General features: G+C 37.0%; 1 protein-coding gene across 1 annotated transcript in view; it reads left to right on the forward strand.

The window, feature by feature from the left end:
* Positions 1-26,217, forward strand: part of LOC150092818 (endoplasmic reticulum-Golgi intermediate compartment protein 2) — a 203,931-nt gene that overhangs the window by 47,355 nt on the left and 130,359 nt on the right. Inside the window, exon 3 of the mRNA XM_090414670.1 lies at positions 17,730-17,838. Coding sequence (XP_090270796.1) covers positions 17,730-17,838 — 109 coding nt within the window. The remainder of the gene's footprint in view (positions 1-17,729; positions 17,839-26,217) is intronic.

Consider the following 26,217-nt stretch of genomic DNA (forward strand, 5'->3'; position numbering starts at 1 on the left):
AAAATATTTATAAATTTCATAGACTGGAATCAAAAACGCAAAGCGCTGAAACTGTAATGATTTACGACACAGCAATGAATATACTTATATTTGCTATATACCGTGCACACAATGGCCCAGTTGATATCTCTCTATCAGAGCTAAACAATGTCCTAAAAACCTTAAAACACAACAATGTCATACTAGTGGGGGATATAAATTTGGACCTTTATAAGAGTAATAGTAAAACTGACGAATATAAAAATATATTATCTACTCATGGGTTTCTTGCTTACATCAATGGCAATACGAGAGAAGCGAACAACTCAGCAAGTTGCATTGATCACATATTCATAAGAAACAGAATGGCCTGTGAGGTATCCTCTGCAATCTACTTTAGCAAAATAACAGATCACCGTTCGATACTGTTGAAACTATCCTTACCTAATAGTGTTGACACGAGCTGTGCAGATAGTCATAAAAAATTTGAAATAGGCGCCAATTATAATAAATTTGAGAACTACATAAAACATCAACTGTCTCAAACCAAAATATTAGACATAAATCAGCTATATGAGGGATTTATCAAAATGATTAAATATGCAGACAGCAAATCGCAATATCACAAAAGAGTTACTACAAAAAAGGATGTTCACACACACTGGATAACAGATGAACTAAAAATATGATAAGGACGAAAGAGAAGCTCTATCATAAGCATAGGAAAAATCCCTACAATTTAATGTTTGAACACGACTACAAAAATTTCACTAAACACCTAAAGAAAAAAATAAAACTGGCAAAAGAACATTTTCTTCTATCGAAATTTCTTTCTTGTAATAATAATAAAAGTAAAGAATGGAGGTTGGTTAATATGATAATAGGTAACACAAAACACGTGAATTCCCAGAGGGCAATGACATCACCGATGTATTTAACAAAATGAACAACCACTTTAACTATGGTAGTTGTGTTTCGACCCTATAGAAAGGACAATGTAAGTGAGTCGTCTTCCATGAATTAAGAATTCCATGTATCTACGCAGCAAACGAAGAAGAGGTAAAGAGTGTAGTAATCGGATTAAAAAATTGCAAAAAAATGGGAAGTGACAATATAAATGTCAAAAAACTAAACATTGTCATTAAATACAAATTGCAGTTGTTTACAAATATCATTAATAAATCCTTTGAACACAGTAAATTTATAGAACACTTATAGACTGCTTCAGTTGTACCGTTATTTAAAGGAGGTAACAGAAATTAAATAAAAAATTACAGACCAATATCTATACTATCCACAATCTCAAAGGTTATGTGTGTAGAGGCTTAAGTGCTGTGAGGACATCATGTGGCTTAATGGATTTTTTATAACACTCAAAAAGAATTAAAATAGAATTTAATACTTCCTATATTTCGTCCTAGTCACTAGGACATCTACGGGGATTACAAAAACAATTAATGTAACATATACACAAATAACAAACAATACTAAGCCCAACCACGTGGGTGACACTAAAGTCCTATCCAGGTAGAGTGCCCTCTAAGGGCAGTAGTAGGTGGCCTGGAATGTAAGGTGGGAACTCTGGTGATGAGTGTTTCCCAAATCTTCGGAAGCTTAATGCAACCATATTTATTGAGATTTGGTTGGTTTTTGAGAGCTGCTGCTGCTTGTAAGAAAAGTCTCTCTTTCTTGAATTTGCTGTGGTGGAGCATGGTGGTTTTCTTCCATGATACCCTGTGGGTGGTGTCCAAAACATGGTCAGCCAAGCCTGAATGGCCATAGTTGTGTTTGAAGATGTACGACTTGTGTTCCTCTAGACGGATGGATGCTGATCTGCCTGTCTGTCCAAAGTACGCCAGCTTACAGTAACAGGGTACTTTGTAAACTCCAGGCAGAGAGAGAGGAGGGAGCTGATCTTTCGTAGAACGGATAAGGGTAGCAAGTTTGCGGTGGGGCTTATATGCTGTGTGTCGGTTGTACTTTTTTAGTATCTTGGCTATTTTTTCGGATGTGCCACGGATGTAGGGTATGGTGATGGCATTTTTAACCGTGCCAGCCGGGCATTACTCTGTGAGCAAATCGCCTCTACACGTGCTACCCTCGCAGTGACGAACGCCGCCATTGGCTCCTTACATTCGGAGCTCTCCACCGTTCTTAACCCTGAACTTTGGTCGATTCTCTCTGGCATTTCGGAAACTTCCGCACAGAGAGAATTCCAAAAAATAAACACATCAAGAAATATAGCAACCTTGTGAAAAACAAACCACAATCACAAATTCAACTGCTCCAGACAGTAATAAACCTCTCTTCCAAAAGGCTCAACGATGATGCAATCAGCGCCCTTTGCCTCGGCCGTAATTTTGCCGTCGCTCCGAAGGAAGTGCCAGTGCTTGACGTAATGGAGAACATCGAACAGGGAATCGGTCGCTTACCGTCGGAGATAGCTAACAACATCAGACTTGACGTAGATAACATCCTCGTGCATTCTTCGCCGCCAAAAAGTAATTTATCATATGCCCAATGTACAGCTCTCCTGAAACTATGTAAAGAAAAAAGTATCGTCATCACCAGAGCGGATAAGGGTAATGCCACAGTCGTTCTTAATACCAGTGAATACAATCATAAAATGAACATTATCCTCCGCAATCGCGCTACCTACATCCCGCTAGAACACGACCCCACAAAAACACAAGCTAAGAAACTAAAAATCTTACTCAAAAAAGTATCTTCCTGGCCCCCTGACGTGAAGAAAAAACTTAAACCTTTCCGCTCCCGTCCCCGCCGAATATACGGTTTACCAAAAATCCACAAACCCAATTCCCCACTCAGGCCTATAGTAGATGCCACCAATGCACCTTGCTATAGACTATCTAAACAGCTGGCCAACTCTCTGATCCCCCCACCGGAAGGTCCCCTTCCTATATAAAAAACTTGACCCACTTTAAAGCCCTCACAGAAAAGTTAACCTTGAATAAGACAGACATATTGGTAAGCTTTGATATCTCCTCTTTGTTTACCAATATTCCCTTAATTGACAACTTATCTCTCTTAGAAAACGTTTTTCCCTCTGACATCTTAGATCTCTTTTCCTTTGCCATTAACTCTGGGTATTTCTCTTGGAACAACAAAATCTACAAGCAGATAGAGGGAACTGCCATGGGTTCCCCCCTCTCACCCCTCCCCCCTTGCCAATTTCTATATGGAAGATTTCGAAAAACGAACCATAGACTCAGCCCCACTCAAACCTTCTATCTGGCTAAGATATGTAGATGATGTGTTCTCTATTTGGCCTCATGGCCCAGACACGTTAGAATCCTTCCTTGGTCATTTCAATAGTCTACATCCAAGAATCCAGTTCACTATGGAAAAGGAAAAGAACAATTGTTTACCCTTCCTAGACACCTTAGTCACACACCTGCCTAATGATACACTTACCTTCACCGTATACAGAAAACCCACACACACAGGCAGATACATTCACAAACTCTCCCACCACCACCCCTCTCAACAATATGGCATTATTAAAACCCTTACCAAGAGAGCCCACAATCTTTGTTCCAGTGGAACCGCCCTCACTACTGAGCTTAACCACATACACAGCACTTTCCTCTCCAATGGCTACAGCGATCACAGTATCAAAAAAATAATCAACTCCTCCCCCATTCCCCGTCCTTCTCGTCAACAAGATTTTAAAAATGCCATCACCATACCCTACATCCGTGGCACATCCGAAAAAATAGCCAAGATACTAAAACAGTACAACCTACACACACAGCATATAAGCCCCACCGCAAACTTGCTACCCTTATCCGTTCTACGAAAGATCAGCTCCCTCCTCTCTCTCTGCCTGGAGTTTACAAAGTACCCTGTTCCTGTAAGCTGGCGTACTTTGGACAGACAGGCAGATCAGCATCCATCCGTCTAGAGGAACACAAGTCGTACATCTTCAAACACAACTATGGCCATTCAGGCTTGGCTGACCATGTTTTGGACACCACCCACAGGGTATCATGGAAGAAAATCACCATGCTCCACCACAGCAAATTCAAGAAAGAGAGACTTTTCTTACAAGCAGCAGCAGCTTTCAAAAACCAACCAAATCTCAATAAATACGGTTGCATTAAGCTTCCGAAGATTTGGGAAACACTCATCACCAGAGTTCCCACCTTACATTCCAGGCCACCTACTACTGCCCTTAGAGGGCGCTCTACCTAGATAGGACTTTAGTGTCACCCACATGGTTGGGCTTAGTATTGTTTGTTATTTGTGTATATGTTACATTAATTGTTTTTATAATCCCCGTAGATGTCCTAGTGACTAGGACGAAATATAGGAAGTATTAAATTCTATTTTAATTCTTTTTGAGTGTTGTAAAAAATCCATTAAGAACATGAACAATCTCAAAGGTTATTGAAATTATAATAAAAAAAATGCTTAAATAGCTATCTAAATATAATATCCTTTTACACAACTAATCAATATAGGTTTAGATCTGAATACCACATCGAAAAAGTGTTATTGGAGTTTCATAAAACGGTCTGTAGTGGAATAAATTAAGGAATGCACACAGCACCCGTTTTTCTTGATATATCTAAGGCATTCGATATATCATGACCTACTGAAAATGTCCAAATACAGCATCAGAGGAATTACTAATGACTGGTTCAGATCCTATCTGAATAATAGAAAACAATATACCAGCTATGGCACATTCCATAGTGCAACAAAAATAATAAAATATGGAGTCCCACAAGGGTCTGTACTAGGACCCATCCTATTTTTAACATATGTTAATGATTTATGTAAATACAAACTTTTTGGCAAAACGATATCCTTCGCCGACGACACGACATTAATATACACTGAAACAACCCTTGAAGATCTAAAAAATCGGAATCGGATTAATAGTGATATGTTAAAACTAAGTAAATGGTTTAGCAATAATGGACTTAAAATTAATACCGATAAAACGAGATATATGTACTTCACGTTACTTTCACTTAGGGGACTAACAGAAAAGCAAGACCACGATATAACCATAAAATGGCATGAAAGGAAATGTGGTGACATCCTAAATTGTAACTACAGCTTAATCAAAAAAACAAAATCAGTCAAGTGGTTGGGCCTCCATATCGATAGCAATATGAAGTAGAACTCCCACACCACTTTCTTAACAAATAAGTTTAGGTTTATAATTAATAAAATATATTATGTTAAAAAAATTTGTAAATGCAGCATTCTTAAGATGCTTATACTATTCCTGGGTAAATTCCTCACTGCAATATGGCATCACCTGTTGGGGTGGAGATTATTACAACAATCTGCTTCCATTAATTAATAAGAATACAAAACAGAATAATTAGAGCCATTACCACTACTAACTTTGCACATTCAACCAATGATTTATTTGTCATGCATAATATTCTACCACTACAGAAACTACATCTCTATGGTTGCCTATTATACTTAAAAAGAAGGCTGAAAGTTTATTGGACTATGGATTATGCTGCGGCTGGAACATGCTGGTGGTACCCAGGCAAACAAAGAAATGTTTCATAAATCCTTCGAATACTTAGCGACAAGCAGCTACAATAAGCTCCTAAATGAAATCAAATCTATAACCTCAGCTTATACATTTAGAAAAAGATTGAGAGACTACCTCATGGGACTAAACAATGTTGACAATTACTTTAAACGTATAGTATAAGAGATCATTATAACTCACATAGCATATCCAATTAAGGTACCAGTATACTAACTAGTTCGTTCACTTAGGAGACTAATATATTAACATGTACATCAAATCAAACTGTGTAAGGTGAGCCCTCATAGATACGGTCACTGGATTCGCAGTGACTGTTTCGAACTAATTTAATTCTCTAGTAACCAGTATGGCTACGGCCCTTGGTTACACATAAATACACAAACTAACTTACTTTATCACTAAAACCAGAACTTATTATAAACTACGAAAACTATCCGAAATCTATTTTACTCTATTTGTATATATAAGGAAACATTTCTTAACTGTAACAAAATAAATAGCCAAAAATAAGTGTAATTCCAACAGAAAATGATAGTAATACTTCAATTGTATTGTATAATATTGTACATCTTGAATTGTATTGTATAATATTGTACATTAAATTGTACAACTTGATTTGTATTGTATAATACTATACAGTAGACTCTCGACTATCTGGCCTCCGTACTATTCGGAGCCCGGATTTTATCACAGAGAATTATAATAATACAGTAATTCTCCGTGATGAAATGAGGAATACTTACTGTAATTTACTTTGCCAAGACATTGCAAGTGGGCGTCTGCTACAATCCTCCTACGTGCCATGTGCATAACACAAGTTGAGACATGCAAAGTGCGGATTTCCCCGCTTCGTCAGTTGTGTATCGGATGTCCACAAGTGCAGAATACGTTTACCACTGTTCCTGGTTACATTAGTAAATTGTTGTTTGGTGTGCTTTGTTGTTTTTTTATTAAAGATTACGAAATGGGTGATAAACAAAAAAGGGTTGTAGTAACTATGAAGGAGAAACTATGTGCTATAAAGCAACTAGACTCCTGGGTAACGGCAAAAACTATTGCTTCGGAGGTAGGAGTCGGGAAAAGTACAGTTGGAGACTGGAAGAAAAATCGAGCAGAAATTGAAAAGTGGTGTGCTGCCCAAGCAAGTGGAAGTGGAATAAAGTAAGAAAAACGATGCTGAAAGGTAAGCATAAAGAAATTAAGGAAGCTTTTTTTTTGTGGCATGAACACTTAAGAGGAAAAGGCTTGCCTGTTACTGGGCTGATATTGCAGGAAAAAACATCGCAATTTGTATTTAAACAATACAAATACATGTAGAAGAAGAAGATTCAGAATTTAATGCCAGTGATGGATGGTTAGATTGGTGGAAAAAACGATTCAGTATTCGCCAGATTACCATAAGTGGGGAGGCTTTATCCTCTGATAAAGAGGCTATACCTTTGTTCATAGACTATCTTTTTAAGCTTATTGAAAAGGAGAGAATTTCTGGGGAGCAGTTGTACAACTGCGATGAGACCGGTTTAAATTATAAGATACTCCCTACAAAAACGCTTGCATCAAAAAAAGAAGCTGCTGCACCAGGATACAAGAAAAGCAAGGAACGAGTCACCATCTTGGCTTGCAGTAATGCAACCGGCAACCACAAGCTTAGGCTTACGTTAATAGGAAAATCAAAGAAACCTAGTGCTTTTAAAAAACTGAAAAATTAGGAATCACTACCTCTACATTACACACACAAAAAGAAAGCATGGATGAATTCAGAAATCTTTAAAACCTGGTTCCAAAATGAATTCGTACCGACTATAGAAAAACATTTGAAAGACAACAATTTGCTGGGAAAAACTCTGCTACTTCTTGACAACGCACCTTCGCATCCTGCCAATGACGAACTCACAGATGGAGGCATCAAAGCTTTATTTTTACCACCCAATGTGACTGCTGTTTGTCAGCTGATGGACCAGGGTGTCCTTGAAATGCTAACGAAAAAGTATCGTCGCCATCTTCTCAGTTCATTGATATCAGTGATTGATAATAATGAAGACTGCATAACCACTCTGAAAAAGATTGACTTGCTAGATATCATAAAGTGGTTGGCCGAAGCATGGGAAGAGATTCGAAACATATCACTTGTAAAGTCTTGGAAAATTCTTTTGAACCATGAATGTGGACATTTCAACCTTGAACCCATGTGTGAAACCGAAGTGGAAGATGAAAACAAGAAACTTGTTTCATTGCTCAAAAATGTACCGAGCTGTGACGATGTCAAGGCAGAGGACATTACAGAATGGATGTCAAACGATGAAGTTGATGAAATAACTGACAACGATACTGTGGAAATGGAGAGCAAGGATTATGGTTGATATGCTGGCTGAAATGTGTGAGGAGACAGGAGTATACAGTTTGTTAATGTATGGGGCGACACAGGAAGAAGAAGAGGAGGAGGAGGAGGCATCCTTAGATGACAGGAAAAATCTCATCCCACATTCGGAAGGGTTCAAGACAATTGAGGCAGCGCTGCAGCACATTAGTGAGCAGGAGGAAGCGACGCCAGCTGATATCATCTGCTTGTGTAAGTGGAGGGACATTGCGTCGTGGAAGAGGGCTAAAAGGGTGAAGCAGTCATCTATCAAGGACTTTTTCAAAAACTAAAAACTGTAAGTTTTGACTCTTTCATCTTAGGCCTACCTTTTCACATTTGTGTGAAAAGGTAGGCCTAGAACTCTGGCCTATCCGGCTTTGTGTTATCTGGCCTGCCCTTCTGTCACATTAGACTGGATAGTCGAGAGTCTACTGTACATTGAATTGTACAACTTGAAAATCTGATCCTGACAACTCTGTTTGGCCGGAACCCAGCTTGTTCTTCTCCAAGCTTCTCCTCCACAATTTTTCTTAGCCATTTTTCAAGAATACTTGCATAAATCTTACCAGGAACACTTATCCTGTAATTACAGAGATATTCCTCTGTAATTCTCATATTCATCCAGAATTCGACCCTCTGACTTAGGCCTTCTGAATTATGCAATGTAGCCACTGTAAAACTTTTATATCTCCATATTTTAGCATTTCTAGTTGAATATTATCCTCTAGCTGCCTTTACACATTTCAAGTTTGTGATAGCTTTTTCTGCTTCAAGTACAGATATATGATCCAGATGGCATTCCTGTTGAGTGTCTTCTACCACCATAATATCGCTGCCTGTTTCATTTAGCAATCTTTCAAAATAATTTCTCACACATCAAGAATATCTTTATCTTAATTATATCTTTGTTTTCATATTCCCCTTATTATCTCTAATTCCTTTAGCAATTGTTAAAAACTTGGTTTCTCTCTATATATTTATTTTATTACTATTTTATATCTTTATTTACCTTTATGCTCATTTGTTTTATTTCTAACTTATTCACTTGTACTTATTTATCTTCTTACTTACTCAAACCTTACTCATCTAAAATCCTACTTGCTGCGCTATTGTTATATCTTCTTTTGCTTTCTTTATACTTTCGTTATATATAATATACTAATATACTCCCCTAAGAATGCCTTACTTAACTCCACCTAAGAATGCTTCCTTTTCGGACACTGGCAAATTTATTTTTTATTGCTGCGCCAGCCAGAGTCCTATAATATGAGCTTATTCAAAATTCAGGGAATATTCCTAGGTTAATTGCCATTCATTCTAATATACACTAAATAGATACTGGTTCTAATTTCAGTCGTGGCCAATGATCTATTTTACTCTAACACTCTCATTAAATTCCCTCCTGCTATAGTTCTAAATTTTTGCAAGTGGTAATTTGAATTCTCGAATCAAGCTAATCTCTTGCTAAGTTAGTTACTCAATACTAATTTAACAGAACACTCATAGATTAACTTGGTAATCTTACACAAACTATAAAACATTAAATCTAGCTAATTATGTTACTCAAAAACCAAACTCTCATTTCATGCTACTTTAAAATACATCTCACAACCCATTACTATTCTGATAAAATTCATCTACAAAATTTCAAATTCACATATAATCTCAGTCACATGCAGCTAAAGTTTCACTCTTGACATTCCTTTGTTTATCAGAATCACTCTATCTCAAATTACAAATCCTTATTATAGTCCACTATGAATTGTCCACTTAATATGATCTAACACTAAATTCTGTTCATTCAAACATAGTAAAGGTCTTTATGTTACCCAATCTTTTTCTTCCGAAGGTCTGTTAATGGCCACGTGTATTTCGGGTCCTTCAATCGGTTGCTTCCGCAATGGGCTTACGACTACGCCGTCCGTTTTACATTCTTCCCAGACTCAAACTTCTCACTGCCTTGATACAGCGCATTCTCTGCTCCTACTTGAGTGGGAGCAGAGAATGTGCCCGTCTGCTAGTCAGTCCTTGACTACTCCATCCGCTAGTCAGGAATCCTCGAAGTGAAGTCGGGGAACAACCAGAAAAAAGCCCCGCATTATCGCTCGCATTCGCTTATATTTCTTCGTCTTCATGCCCCTAAGGTGATCCTCCAAGTCCTAGCTGCCGTTAGGTGCTGTATTCCAGGAATCCCGCTTGGTCATATTCCTCGTACGTTGTAGCTGGCAGCATTACGGCTGATACGTGCGTATGTAACTCGACCTTTGCACTCGTATACTCTTAACTTCTTTGGCGACTTATTAAGTTTAAGACAGCTTAATGGGACAAGATTATACTACAATTTCCTTATTAAAATTCATTAATCCTATAATCCTTCAGTTTAACTTTCAACTATAAGATTTTTCTAGTGCGTTTTACATGTTATCACATAAATTCCTTTACAACAAAATTCAGAACTGCATGCTGTCAACCAAGTATTATCAGAGTTAGCTAAATTCTCATGTTAGATTCTGAATGAATAATTTCTCAAAAAATTGTCCATTCAGGATCTAACACAATACTCTTTCCTCTATTTCTGTGCTTTTTCAATAGCCTCCAGAATATTTTACGACCTTTCTGATATTTGTTTTCAATATTCTTACTGAAGTCTTCCCATGACTTTTGTTTTGCTAATTTTACACAATGCTGCTTTGCTTTCTTACATTGTTTTTCTATATTCCCTAAGAGCACAAGGTGACTTACTTACTAGGAACTTTTGTTATGCTTTCTTCTTTTCTTTGACTGCTTCTTTAACTTCCTGATTCCACCATCGAGTTCTGATTTTTCTATCCTTGCAGATTAACCATCCACATGCCTCTCTGGCTGAATCAATCAGTTTTCTTTTGGGTTTGCCACTGAATCTCCAAGGTTTGGTTTTCAAACCACAAATCAAAGACTTCAGAACCTATAACACATCTCATATGTGTATTTCATTTTATTTATTTTTTTTAAATATCATTTCTAGAGTGGTTACATGACGTATAGTATGTCAGATTAGCAGTAGGAACAAAAATGTAATTTTATTTATGTGTTTATTTTTTTAATGAGTTGCAGATTGCCCTTGTTTGCAAGTACACTGGAAGAGGAAGGCTGTTATAAGCATGGGGTGTGGGCATGGGAGGATGAAAAAATAATAATAAAAAAAAGGATTATGCAAAACACAAGAAAATAATTCTACCATTGTATGCCAAACCATTGAGGGGGAAAAATTAAAAAAACAAAAAATAAATTATATATATATATATATACTCATCAAATACCACATATGTACCTTCAAGAGAGGTTATAAAATATTATGATAGTACTACACAAAAAGGCTACATTACTAACTTCCTGCTGACAGTTTCCTCCAAATTAATCTGTTTTCTGTCACAATTATAATATTGTCAGATCTTATATTTTGGTCTTCTAAGGTACTACTTACTGTATCAACCCACCTAAATCTTGGTCTTCCTTTGTATCTTTTCTTGCCATCCAGGCAAAAAACACTTATTTTGCTAACCTTTCACATTCTGTTTAGGTGAGCATACCACTGAGTGTGCTCTGCTAACACATTCCTAAATTCTAACGTTAACTTTTATGCTGATATCTTCATTTTAATATGATTCTGCCATTGATGCCATCTGTTCACTCTCCTAATCTTTTTCAGAATTCTCATATCTGTGGTGGTCTCCAGTTTTTAACCAAGTGCTTTATTTTTTACCCAACTCTCAGATCTTTAAGTTAATATTAGTTTCAACACTGTATTGTTTATAGCCAATTTGGTATTTCGACTAATTTCTCTCTTATTCCATCTAAATTTATTCAACTGACTTCCTACCATTTGGTTTCTGTTTCCATATATATGTGTGTGTGTGTGTGTATATATATATATATATGAGGAAATGTATATATGTGGAAATATATGCATATAAAAACAAAATAACTAACCATCCTACTTATGTGGAAGCTTGAAAATGTACTATCTCTAGAATAGGGTTCCCATATTATCTAACCCTTAATTCACCATCATATAATAGATTTACATCCTTCATGGCAGATTGTATGGCTAATAGATTTACATCCTATGGCAGATTGTGTGGCTTCATATGGCAAACCAAAATGAGGCAGAGAGCAAGGATTATGAATATGCTGGCTGAAATGTGTGAGGAGACGGGAGTACAGTTTGTTGATGTGTGGAATGAGTTTGAGGGACGAAGTGAGCTGTATGGGAGCAATGGACTGCATTTGAGTGGTTATGGTGTTGAGTCGCTTGGAGAGACTGCTGCTGGAAGGTAGAGGAGTGAGTAGAGAGAATGAATCGGATCAAGCAGGAAGTGATGTGGAAGAGCAGGAGAGTAAGACGGGAGAGATTGAAGAGGTGGTTATGAATGGGGAAGTGGGTGGAATGAGTATAGAAAATGAGAGAATGATGAGTGTTCAAGAGGAGCAGGGAAACGGGGAGGCTCAGGGTGGACAGGGGTACACAGCGTGAGAAAGGTGGATGCTCCAAGAGGAGGTGAGAGCATGTGTAGACAGGAAAGGAATGGGATAACCTGGGATCGGAGGGAAATGGTTGGAATTGAAGGGGGTTCTAAAATGAAGAAGCAGAAAGGGAAATGGCCCCAGTCGAGCATGGAGAGATCACATCGAGTGTGTGTTATGTCCTGAATGATCAAAATTTGGATAAAAGATTAATTCATTCAGGATCTAACAAATCTAATTGTAGGCAGAGAAACTTGTACTTTGGCAAGGAAATAAATATGTATATTATAACTTTAAAACAGAACTGAAGAAATGTGAAACTTAACCTATTTTGTACAGAGTCAAAAAGGGGAATTTATATAAAATTGTAGTTAAATTAGAATATCCTATCCTATGTAGTGTATGAGAGTAAGTTGAATGTAGGCTACGGTCCAAAGGTCACGCTTTAGCCGTCCAGTATAACTTATGGCCTAAGGAAAGGAGAATTTATATATCGAAAACGAAGCTCGAACGCATTCTTGGAAAAATGCTACGTGAGATAGATGAGTACTGTGTGGTAAAAACGTAGCGAAGAGAGGGCGCCAAAGGAGGTGGTATAAAAGGGTTTTGCCCCCCCCCTCTTGAGATCTTTTGGTTCCTGTTTCCTGCGCTCTTGAGCATTGGCTCTCCCTCCGCCAACGGGGTGATTCCATAGCCGTAGAAGTCATGAGTCTTCTACCGTAGCTTGTGAGTCAGTGCTAGCTAGCTTTCATAGCAGAGCAGCTAAGCATACAGATGAACGTCAGCGGTACCAGAGAGAGACCAGAGCAGCACATCGCCTTATCGACTCGGGGAGACCAGGCCGTGCAGTCATCGTAAGTGACCCTGTGGACGATGGCCTACAAAATTCCTTGATGTCTAGACAAGACTGCTGATAGAAGAAAGTCATTCCATGGGATTATAATGTAGAATGTTTAAATCTTATTTCCAGTTAGAGATATGAATGGACTCTATATGTTAATTTATGTGTGGACATTTGATAGAGAACTTGAGAGATTACCACATTTGGCAGTGACCTGTCCCTATTTGAAGAAAGTCTCCCAGGAAGGGATCTGTATGTGAATTAACTGTGATATATTGTGAGATATGATTGGTGACTTGAGAATGATTGAAAATCTAATAATTTAAGCTAGTAATTTGTACATTTTATGGATAACTCTGTGGAGCAAGTTATTACTCATGTCCTATTGTGTTAGTAATATCTAAATTTTACTAGGAAAGTGATTAAGTTAACCATGTGTTTGATATAATTCTCATGTGTAATTCTTAGACCTCAATAAATATGTTTTATTTCATTTACCTGAGATCAGCCTGTCATATGAATTTGAATTGATACTCATAAAAAAATTACAGAATTTAGCGGCAGGGACACAGGAGTATAATTGGAATTTACGGGTCACGACTGCATGCAAAAGCAAAGTGAAATAGGTGAATTGAATTAGTGAGTAGAATGAGTTAAGTAAGAGTGTTTAGAACATCCATTACTGTGTATTATTCTGAGAGAGCCACCTTGGATAAGAGTCTCATCTATCCTCTGTATTGACTGATGCAGCATAATATAAATTCGTCAATATTTAACAGGGAGACTGTCTCAGAAGGTAAAATTAAGGGCTTTATCCCAAATTTAGACAAAGCCTCTAATGAATGAAAGAAACATACGTGACTAAACTTAGGAATGGCCCGAATCATAGCTTGATCAAGGAAAAGAAAGTGATAGCTGAATTACTGGTTTTGATTGACAACATATTACAGAAACCAGAAGAGAAATAACTGTATAAGTGAGTAGTAAAATCATTAAAAATTCAACGAGAAAAAGTAATGACATAACAAGTGGTATTAGTTGAACTAGCTGTAGATCCAGAAATGAGCTGTTGTGTTTGTATACAAATTCTAGAAGTATAAGAAACAAAGCAGATGAAATGGTTGCACTAATTGCGTCTGTTCACCCAAAGATTGTCGGAATAAGTGAGACATGGTTGGAAGAGGATGACATCCTGACAGGAATAGAGATGGAAGGGTATGATGTGTTTCGTGAGGATAGAAGGGGTAAAAAGGGAGGGGAATGCTATTAATGATAGAGAAAGAGTTATGTCCATACAGGGTAGAGATGCAGGAGGGAAATAGTGCCAGTGGTTTTGAGGCAGTATAGTGTGAGATAGAGGTGAATGGAATCAAATACTTGGTGGGATGTTGTTATAGACCAGGCCATGTGGATGGTGGTGATAATGAAATGTATAATCAAATTGGCCAGGCAAATAAGAAAAGGGTGATCATTATGGGTGATTTTAATTATGGCAGTATAGACTGGAATGATGAGATAGCAACTAGAAGTAAAGAAAATTAGTTTCTTTAGTTTTTGAGGGATAACTACCTCAGACAGCATGTAACAGAGGGCACACAAGGATTGAGGGTCTTGGATATGGTCATTTCATCAGAGGATGTAATTATAAATGAGGTGTCAAATCATCCACCAATTGGTGAGAGTGACCATGAGGTGGTTGTCAGCAGTGTGAGGACCTCTGAGAGAAAAGGGTATAAGTGGAACTACAAGGGGAGTGATTATGAAGAGCTCAGGAGACAGCTTGCAGGTGTAGCATGGAATGAGGAGTTAGCTGGGAAAGAGATCAATGCAGCTTGGGGGATTTTCAAAAACTGTCTAGTAGATGCAATGTCTAAATGTATTCCAAGGGTGAGAAGGTTAAATAAGGTAGGTGTGATGATGAATAAAGAGATTAAGCATGCGATACAGAGAAAAAGGGTAATATGGAAGCAGCATAAGAGAATTGGAAATAACCAATTCCATGAGGTCTACAAAGACCAGGCAAGGAGGGTGACTTGATTGGTGAGGGTAGCTAAAGAGAACTATGAACAGCAGTTAGCTAATGAAGCCAAAAAAAATCCTAAGGAGTTCATGTAGCCAGCAAAAGAAAGAATGATTATGGAAGTATGACATTGATTGAAGAAAATGGTATAAAGACAGCTGTTGCAGAATGTGTGGTGGAGATACTTAATGAGCAGTTCATAACGGTCTTTCACTCTTGTGAATGTGACTTCATTGGAAAATTGAGAGCAGTTAATGATGGAGAGGAGAGACTGACTGTAAGTGAGCAAGAGGTGTATTGGGAGTTGAGTAAACTAGATGTTAATAAGGCTGTGAGACTAGATAATATATCACCACGTATTCTGAAGGAATGTGCCAGGGAGCTGACACCTGCCTTGACATATTTTTTTAATACAAGTCTTTCACTCAGTCAAGTTCCTAAGTAGTGGAAGGAGGGCAAGATTGTGCCACTTCATAAAGGAGGTGATCGAACTCAAGCTTCAAATTATAGGAGTATCTGTGTGTCAAGTGTTGTGGTTAAGTTGTTGGAGAAGCTTGTGAGAACTAGGATCCAGAGTTGGGTTGACAACAATGGTATTATCTTTGATGGACAGCATGGATTTGCTAAAGGGAGGTCATGTTTTAGTAATCTACTTACTTATTACAATAAAGTGACTGTTTCCTTGGACAGAGGAGAAGGATACACAGTAATACACTTGGATTTCGCAAAGACTTTTGATAGAGTACCTCATGATAAGTTGACAGTCAAACTAGAGCAGATGGGGTTTGATATTAGATTAGTGCATTGGATTGGAGACTGGCTATCTGATAGGTATCAACAAGTTGTGTATGGGGGGTGTGATATCCAGAAAAAGGAAAGTCACTAGTGGAGTGCCTCTGGGGTCTGTTTTAGGGCTATTACTTTTTAACTTCTATATTAATGATATTGGTGAAGATTTGGATGGAGATATTCAGTTGTTTGCAGATGATGCAAAGTTGGGACGAACGTAAAGAGTAATGAAGATGTTGTGGTCTTACAAGAAGACTTGAATAAATTAAGTGATTGGGCACGGAAATGGGGTTGTAAGTTCAATGTTGCAAAATGTAAGGTTTTAAAATTTGGAAAACAAAGATGGGATGCAGAATTTATGCTTGGTGAGGTTATATTTTTGGAGGTGGAGGAAATAAGAGATCTGGGGATGATAGTGGATATGGATCTAAAATTTAGGGGACACATAGCCAAAATTGTGAAGACAACACAAAGGCTTCTGGGAATGATGCGGAGGACACTGGCATGTAGAAGTAGGGAGAAATTTTCTGTTGTATAAGGCTTTGATTAGGTCACACATGGACTATTGTGCCCAGATTTGGTCCCCGGGTTTTCAGAAGGATGAAGAGATGTTGGAAAGGGTCCAAAGGTGACTGACTAAGGTAGTTTCTGACCTCTGGAATGTCGAGTATGAGGAAAGATTGAGAAGATGTAATTTGCAGAGTCTGGTGGACAGGAGGAAGAGGGGAGATATAGAGACCTACAAGTTGGTAAGGGGTTGTTATAGGATCAATGGTGGAGAAGTTCTACAGAGAATAGTGGGAGATCAGGGGAGAACCAGAGGTCATCCCTGGAAACTGTATAAAGAGGGTGTGAGTAGGGGAGTGAGAGGCAGGTTTTTTTCGTGTAGAGTTGTAAATGATTGGAATGCTTCTTGAGAGTGTGGTGTCTGCAAGGAGTTTGAGTGTGTTTAAGACACGGTATGATGAGCTGTGTGTATGATAAAAGGACCTACCACATGAGTCTTTGACTCCATGAGGTCTTAGGTAGTAATAATAATAATATCACGAAATAAGGAACCAGATATTAATTCACTCATGGCTTTGAGTTTTTGGCATACATGTTACAGCTACATATAGCCTTAATATTACTTAGTATTCTCAGATTCTTTAAACACGCTTTGATCAAAAGTGCTTAAAACAGTGCAGATAGATCTGCATAAATTTGAAGCAGAACTTTTTTTTTTTGTCATGATTCTTTCATCTTAGAATTTTTTATTTCTTTCTCTCTGAGGGGGAATACTTGAAGAGATGGGATGCTGACTCAATCTTATATCTGGATAGTATTATATAAAAATTCTGTTAGAAAATTGTAAATTATAACCTCATATATTTTAAAATTCTGATTATATATAAGTGGTTATAGTGTTCACCCAAATCAGGAAACAGCATTACTAATTTTGGAAAAAGGCAGTTGCATATTTTGCTAGGATATATGACAGTTCTGAAATGCAGAGGAAGAAGTGCATAAGATGTTTTTTCTCCAGTTTAATTGGTAGTAAGAAAAATGGAATGGATGCACTTGAAGATTAAGTGATGAACTTATTTATGTTATTATATGTATAATTTTAATAATAATTTAAGAGAAACATAATTTAACTTATCAGATGTATCCAAAAATTACTTAGAATGTATACATTTATTTTATTTTCTAGTTTCCATTCTTAGTTTCATTCTGATCATCATTTTGGTTATATCAGAAATAAAGTATTACAGATCTACTCCTCTGAAATTTCAGTATAGTGTTGATAATGACATTGACAGGTAAGAGTAGAAAAAAGTATGGACTTTTTTAAAATAAAAATATCTGTAACATTATACTGCAATTTTATCCATATTAGCACTGTAATAACAAAAAAATTGTTTTACACACAATTTTTAACACAATTTTCACACTTTTAGATAAGTTAATGTTCGATGTTGAGGTGCTTGGTTTAGGTAATCCTGCTTTGAAAAAAACTATGAAGTTTTTTTTTAACTTTTGAATTCTGCTGTTTTTTTATAATTAACTCCCTAAAATTACGAAAATGTGTGTAATAAAACTGCCGCAGAAAGTCATGCCATGCAACAAAAGAACCAATTACAGTGCAGTTGGTGTGATCACGTTTTAATCATTCGCCGAACATGTTTTATGAGCAGTGACTCATTTATGTCGGCTAAATTACTACAATGTTGTTCCAACATATGATGGCTTATTTGCCAAAATTTGTTAAAAATAAGAGGAAATTAATAACAAAATATAACCTGTGAATTTAATTATAAGCAAATCTTGGTTAAAAGCATTTTAAAATTAATGGTGTTAATTTTCACGTGACATACGAACCGGAAATTTTGTTCATTAAATCCGAAGTCCATTAAATCGAGGGTTTACTGTGTGTGTGTATATATATATATATACTGCTCAAAACAATTAGGGGATATTTTGGTTTTCTAGTAGATTATAAAGTTTTAAAAATAATTTACAGGTGTAACACAATTTGTAATAAATATCGATTATTTAAACACTATCTCATCAATTACACTCTATCCATAAGTAAGAAATATTTATTCATGTATAATTATACCCAAAGTTATAATTATTTGCAGAAATTTATAATTATCTGACAGAAACTAAAATATCCTTTAATTGTTTTGAGCAGTATGTGTGTATATATATATATAATAGTTAACGGTGATGTAAGTGAATGGTTCTCTCTCGTTTCTGGATGCCAAAATTGCACATGTATCAGAAAAATGTATGACCCTATAGAAATTTATTTAACCCTATAGCAAACTGATACATACTAACAGATACCTCGTGCAATCTCATCATTACCCACCCAAAATGCTTTTCATCATTTCTACATTAGGTAAAAGTACTCATTCCCTCATCAGTGAAGAAGAAGAGATTACCATAAAACTAAAGTTTCTTCTACTAACCTTTCAAAAGAATGGTTATTGTAAAAAGACTATTAATAAGTTCTTGTTGAATCCACCTGCTTGTTGTATTGAAGATAATAATAATTATTATTATTATGTTACACCTCCAGGGAGTCCAAAGACTCATCAAGGGAGGCCACCTACTCTACAACTCTGTCTCCACCACTCAATCTACCAATTGCAACTACAGCAGTGCCATCTACTGCCCACCACCACTAGTATTTCCACAGATAATCACAAACATCCATGCCCACAGCAGGATTCAAACCCGCAGTCTTTGACTGGAAAGCAGATACGCTAACCACTCAGCCAACCAGGCTGGCGACATAAAATTTGATGACTTTAATGACATAGAAGGTTTTATTTCTCTTCCATATATCAGATTCTGTTCACAAAAGTTAGCAAAAAATATAAAATCCACACTTCTTTTGCTCCTCTAAACAAACTCTATTCCTCACTTGGTACAGCAAAAAACCAAAACATGACAGCTTAAAATATCCAGGGGTTTACCCATCTTTCGTGTAACTGCAGTTTACCGTGACTGAAAAATCCATTGAACTATATATAGAGGAGCATGTGAGAGACATCATCTATGGCAGAACTATAGCCACCATTGTATTTAATCATGTTCTTAATTGCTAACCTGATAACAAAAATGCTACCACTCATCTGGTGACCTGGGATAAGACAGAAAATATTTTTAGATGCTATAATGAGCTCAAGAGAATTGTCGAATAAACAGAATCTGTTCTTAATCGTCCACCTTAATACTAACCTAAACTATAATCACTCTGATTATTACTCTCCAGCCATCCAACTTTGGTGTATGCAAGATCATACCTATATGAACATGCTCAACAATACTGTGGAATCCAAAATGGCTTCACATGTCAACAATTCGTTTGTAACTTTATAGCTGTTGTTTTCTAGCACCGTTTATTTTGTATTTCTCTTTTCATGTTATGCATCTAATGAAGTCCTCTAGGAAGGTGAAACTAGCCGTGTTCAAGATAATAGCTTTTTTTTTTATATCGATAGTTGTCTTAGTTTGTCATTTAAGTTTCTTTTATTATATCAGATAGCCGAATAAATCCATTGCATCAAGTGTGCGTGTGCTATCTGTAGAGGTCAGCATAAATTTGTTAAAGGGTGCTCTTGTTTAAATATTCTAACTTCCTTTTATAATAATGTAACAAGAGCAGTTGATGAAGTTTTAATTTTACGAAAATATTTGACAGGGTGCCACACGATAAGCTGATGTTTAAGATACAGTATATGGGCTTGGATTGGCTGTCTGATATCATAGAGTTATGTATGAGAGTGCAGTATCAAGGAATTAGAAGTTATAAGGAGGTCTCTTTCAGTGCTGTATTGAGAACTGCATTATTGGACCCATGTTGTTTAACCTTTATATCAATGATATCAATAGATTGCAGGTCTGATTCAGATATTCTGTGGTTTGCAGATGATGTGAAGCTGGGAACAGATGGACAAATGAATGGTGATGTCAGTTTTATGTAACCAAACATAGGGTTTGAAGTTTGGGATCGATTGATAGGAACCGGCATACTCTGAGGAAGAACTGTACTAGAGGAAGTGGAGGAGACATGGGACCTTGTAGTAATGATTGATGGAAACTTCAAGTTTAGGTGAAATATTGAAAAGGTGGTGAAGGCAACCCAGAGGATTGCTGAAATACTGAGGAGGACACAGATTTGGTTGCTAGGATTTGAAGAGGATAAATTAACCTTGGAAAGTGAAAGTTTGCAGAGACAGATAAAAATGATATCAAGGCTATACAATATTAGCTATGAGGATAGACTGAAAACATGCAGACTGCAGAGATTAGTTATTAGAAGGAGAGGTGATATGATTGGGACATTGAAACTGTTGAGAGATAGTTACAGGGTTGACATTGGGGAGTTCTTTTGTATGTGAGATCAGGAAGAAGGAGCCCATGGAAGTGGTAACAGGGTGAGGAGTGGCTTTTTTTTTTTTCAGTCCATTAGTAGCAAAACAGAGATATAACTTATTATACTAGACCACAGACTTTAAATTCCATTGTATAATCTGAAGAAAATATTGATAGACAAGAAATGTGAGTGAATTTGTCTAAAAGGGTAGAGGAATTAAGAACGGTACGTTGAACTCAAGAAGTATGAGTTTCATGAGAAGATTGGTTTTTCCTTTCCTCCACCATTACCTGAATCATGTGACTGTAATGTGTAATTGTGAAAAATCTGAGATGAGGTTCCCTTGTGAGCCTTTTATCATGTACTCTTAGTAAGTTGAAAATATCCAAACAAAAGTTATTTGAGATCTCAGAATGAATATAGATGATAAATGGCCACAAAGATGGGAAACTGTTTTGGAGACTGTTAAAAGAGTTATAAAACTGAGGAGAGAGAGTGCAAAAGAAGAAATCATTTAAAAATAAGAATTTTCTGCATATCTCGCTTCTCTTGTATGAGACTACCAACATGCATATTGTAGCAGCTTGTATCTTGGCAAAGTTTGTCATATTTGCCTCTTATAAAGCAGTGCGCCCAAGTTATTAACTTTGATTTCTGGTACAAATACATATAAATTTTAGGATTGTCATAAAAATGACTCGAAAACATTATCCCTTTTTTTTAATCCCATACTATATAAGAAGTTGGGTAACCTATAGTACATTAGTACTATGGATGGATAAGAAAGAACTTATTCACATTTTGTCTGAAGAGCTGTGGATTGTATTCGTTGGGGAACATAAGGTGGGAGACTGTTCCAGAGAGCATCAGTAAAAGGGATAAATGAGGAGGAAGATGATCAATTTAGTTCTGGGGTTGGAGTTGAATTATAAATAAATGTTGAGTAATTGCTACACTTGCTTCAATGGATTTAATAGAGGGTGAAGGAATTATTGATGCCAGTTCAGATGACCATTGACTGTGGAAGTATTTGTGGAAGATGCAATCAGCAGAAACTGTGTTTGTGTGAGAGTGGGTAGAGTGAATTGGTGTTAGATGGATTATTTATCAGCTTGATTGCTCTCCTATGTATTTTCAGGTAATTTTATGGAGCTCGTAGGGAAGTGTGTGAACAGTATTCAACAGCTGGACAGATTTGTATAGAGTTAATAGCTGTTCAGGAGACAAAGTAACACCTTGAGTTGAAAGACAAATCCTAATTATAGATGCTTAGGAAGCAGTACTTGTAATGTGCCTATGCCAAGAGAGGTCAATAATAGAGTAATTCCAAGAAGAGAAATTTCATTTTATCTTGATATTTGGATATTGTTTAGAGTAAGACTGGAAAACTTATTTTTTGTGGGAGTTAAGACAAAAATGTGTTTTGCTGGCATTGTAACTGATAAGGTTATACTTACAATTAATGGAAATAATTCCCAGCATAAAGTAATGAAATGAAATCAAAGACACCACTCATATATATATATATATATATATATATATATATATATATATTATCTAGAAAACTGACCTTACTCATTCTCTCCCTCCCCATATAAAAAAACAACTTTTGTCCAAATTTAATTTTAAATAACTCAGATATTATGATCATTTTTGATGCAGTTTTCCTTTTCATCAATATTCCACTTAAAAGATGCCCTAATGTTAAGGGGAAACCCCTCATTCCACGTTTTTGCAGTTTTGCCGATTATGTGAGCTATTTCTCTTGAACAACAAAATCTACGAACAGTGAAACATGCTGCCGTGAGTTTCTCACTGTGCATCTCTCACTGTCTTACCTTCCATTTCTATCTCATAGAGCATGGAGGGGGGGGGGTATTGCTCTCAGTGCTGTTTTTATTTCAGTCTGGCCTGCTAAAGTTGGAAATCTGTATCACAGTTACTACCACAAGGACTGAGGGTTAGATAATCTGGGAACTCTGCTTTAGAGATCATAAATTGACCAAATCCAGAATTAAACATGTGGCTATGATGTATTAGGTGACCATAGTACATGCAGACTTGCAAGTCCTGCTTAAAAAAAAAAAAAAAAAAAAAAAAAAAAAATTGAATGACACCATTGCTCACTCACTTGAAGGTTTCTTCAAAAATGCATCTGAGGTTGACTGTCTTGCTTTTTTTTTCCCTTCACAGTTGCATAGTATGTGGTAATAATAATGTAAAGTATTTAAAACTGACCTCTTAATGTATCTTCATCTAAATTTGGGATCATTTTCTGACGAGACATCTAAGACATTAATCAATTCATTTAAACAGTTAGACAAGGTCTCTGTTGTTGATGTCTTTCTTGGGAAACTGTTTTCTGCTTGCTACTTTGCTGACTCTTGTAGTTACTCATTCATTAGTGTCTCACCATAACTATTTCATACGTTCTGAAAACATTCACTACATTAACTTCTGTGCTAATTGCAGGAATTCTACAGTTTTCTCCATTAAGATGTTGGAAGTTTTTTCCCACTTGGTTAGACTATAATAAATTTAGTTTAATCCTTTATCCAAGTGTAAAAAAACAAAGTTTGCACCCGAAGTATCTTCAGGACTGAGGCCACTCGTGGTAAAGGTGGACTAAGCTCTCATAACTTGTCTTAGTATCTCCCATAATGCAAAGCACAACTTGTGCTTTTTTGTGCTTTGCATTATGGGAGATACTAAGACAAGTGATGAGAGCGTAGTCCACCTTTACCACGAGTGGCCTCAGTCCTGAAGATACTTCAGGTGCAAACTTTGTTTGTTTACACTTGAATAAAGGATTAAACTAAATTTATTATAGTCTAACCAAGTGGTAAAAAACTTTCAACATATTTCTGTAATCCAGAGTAATTTAATAATAAGGTGTCTCACTTTTTGGAAACTTGTATAGGTAAATATGACTTCTCCATTACTCTTCCACCTTAGTATTACCACCTCTGGGTCTGGTTTCCACTGACGAGACCAATAAAGGTTGAAACAGGTCTGAGTAGTGGTCCTTCCCTTAATGTATGTCTACAAGGAGACATGCTTTTCATTATGGGAGATACGAAGACAAATGATGAGAGCTTAGTCCACCTTTACCACGAGTGTGTTAGTTTTGTGCCTTGAGAAGGCACAAAAGCTTTGGTTGTTTCTTCAGCTTTATGCATCTTTAAATAGTTAGAGAAATTTAATGCTTTGTGTTGAATTACTTTCTGGGTGAGTAGCTTATGATACTATCATGTCATCTACTCAAACATTTGACATTTTTCCCACATTCTCTATAATGTTTCTACATGCATATGGTGATTTTAATTTTTGATTTCTATGTTGAGCCATACACAGGAGGTTGGTTGGTCAACTTATAGTACATTAGTACCATGTATGGGTAGCGGGTTGGGAAAGGAGGAATTTGTTTACATTTGATTTGAATGACTTTAAATTGTATTCCTTGGGAAACACAGCAGGTGGGAGACTGTTCCACAGTGCAGCAGTTGCAGGGATGAAGGAAGAGGAAAAAAAACTTGTTCTGTTTATTTTTAGGTGTACTGTGAAGGGATGTTGTGCAGTAGCTGCATGTATTTCAATGAGTTTAGTACTGGGTGGAGGAATTATTGATGTTATTTCAGATGAGCATTTCCCATGGAAATATTTGTAGAATATACATACTGCAGAGACCATACATCTGTATGAAAGTGATGGGAGAGAGGTGGTAAGGGATGGATCATTGATAAGTCTAATTGCTCTCCTCTATATTGAGTCGAGCATTTTGAGAGTGCTTTTTGAGGCCCCACCCTATATGTGGGAGTGGTATTCAATAGCTGGCGGATTTGTGATTTGTATAATGTTAATAGCTGTTCGGGGGTGAAGTAACATCTTGAGCGAAAGAGAAATCCTAGTTTTTTTGAGGCTGAGGATGCAATGGTTGTGATATGTTTATGCCAAGAGAAGTTTGATGTGAGGGTGATTCCAAGAAGCGAGATCTCAAACTGTCTGGAAATTTGGGTATTGTCAAAAAGGATACTGGGAAAAAATGGTTCTTTTTTATGGGAAATAATACAGAACTGACTTTTATTGGCATTGAAATTTATGAGGTTATCTGAACCCCATTGTATGATGGTTTAGGGATCAGAGTTGAGGGTGGTGGTGGTTGATTTTCTGTAGGTTGAGGTGAGTTGTGTATGGTAAGGCTTATCAAATGCGAGCGAGGAGTGTAGTGTGCTGTCGTCTGCAAAACTGTGTATTGGGTTGGAGGTCAATTGCAGTAGGTCATTGATATATAGCAGGAAGAAGGTTGTTGAGAGGACAAAACCTTGTGGGACCCCAGCATTAATTGAGTGGTGAGATGATATGGAGCCGTCCACCATCACACACACGGTGAGTGTCCAGACAGAAAACTGGCAATCCAACTACAAAGGTCTTGGTCAGACCAAATGATCATAGTTTGCCTAGTAGGCCTTTGTGCCAGACCCAGTCAAAGACTTTGGAGATATCTAGTGCAACCACTTGAGATTTGCCAAACCTCTCCATAGCATTTGTCCAGAGATGGGTGACATATGTGAGTAGATCTCCTGTTGATCAGCAGTGGTGGAATCCATACTGGCAGTCATTTATTTGGTGAGTGTCTTTCTTGGGAATGGGTTGAATATAGATCAATTTCCAGTTTGTAGGATAGATTCCAGTGGAGTAAGAGAGTATATATAGGTGACATAGGATAGGGATCAGTTCTGGAGCACTAACTTTCAGAACATTGGGGGAATGCCATCGGGGCCAGGAGACTTTTTTGTGTCTAATTTGGACAGTATTTTTCTGATCTCATCCTGGCAAAAGGATATAGGGGGCATTGTATGTTGGATGTCTGAAATGGTTGGGGGACATTTACCATTGTCAGTTCTACATGCATTGGAAACAAAGTATGAAGATTGGCTTTTTCTGTGGGTGATGATGCAGTAGAGCCATCTGGGTATGATAGGGGTGGGAATAGTATTGGACAGACGTTACGGCCAATTGCTTCGGCGAGAGACCAGAAGGCTCGGCTGCTAGTTTCCTGCTTTTTGCTCTTTCGAACTGTTTTGGAAGCGTTGATTGTTTTTTTTTTTTTTTTTTTTTCATCTATTACGGGCTTCAGTGTAGGCTTTGAAGGAGGATGAGGGTCTTGATTTCAGCCAGTTGTGGTATGTCTGGTGTTTCATCTCTACAGCCTTGGCACATCTTTTGGAGAACCAGGGTTTTGTTAGAGAATGGCAGTTAGAGTGCTGTGTGGAATGTATGTATTCATGCCGGTGAGAATTACTTTGGTAAT

The sequence above is a fragment of the Typopeltis vanoorti genome, chromosome 25 (assembly GCF_054136105.1).
Source record: "Typopeltis vanoorti isolate ZY-2024b chromosome 25, IOZ_Tvanoo_1.0, whole genome shotgun sequence".
In the NCBI taxonomy this organism is placed as follows: domain Eukaryota; kingdom Metazoa; phylum Arthropoda; class Arachnida; order Uropygi; family Thelyphonidae; genus Typopeltis; species Typopeltis vanoorti.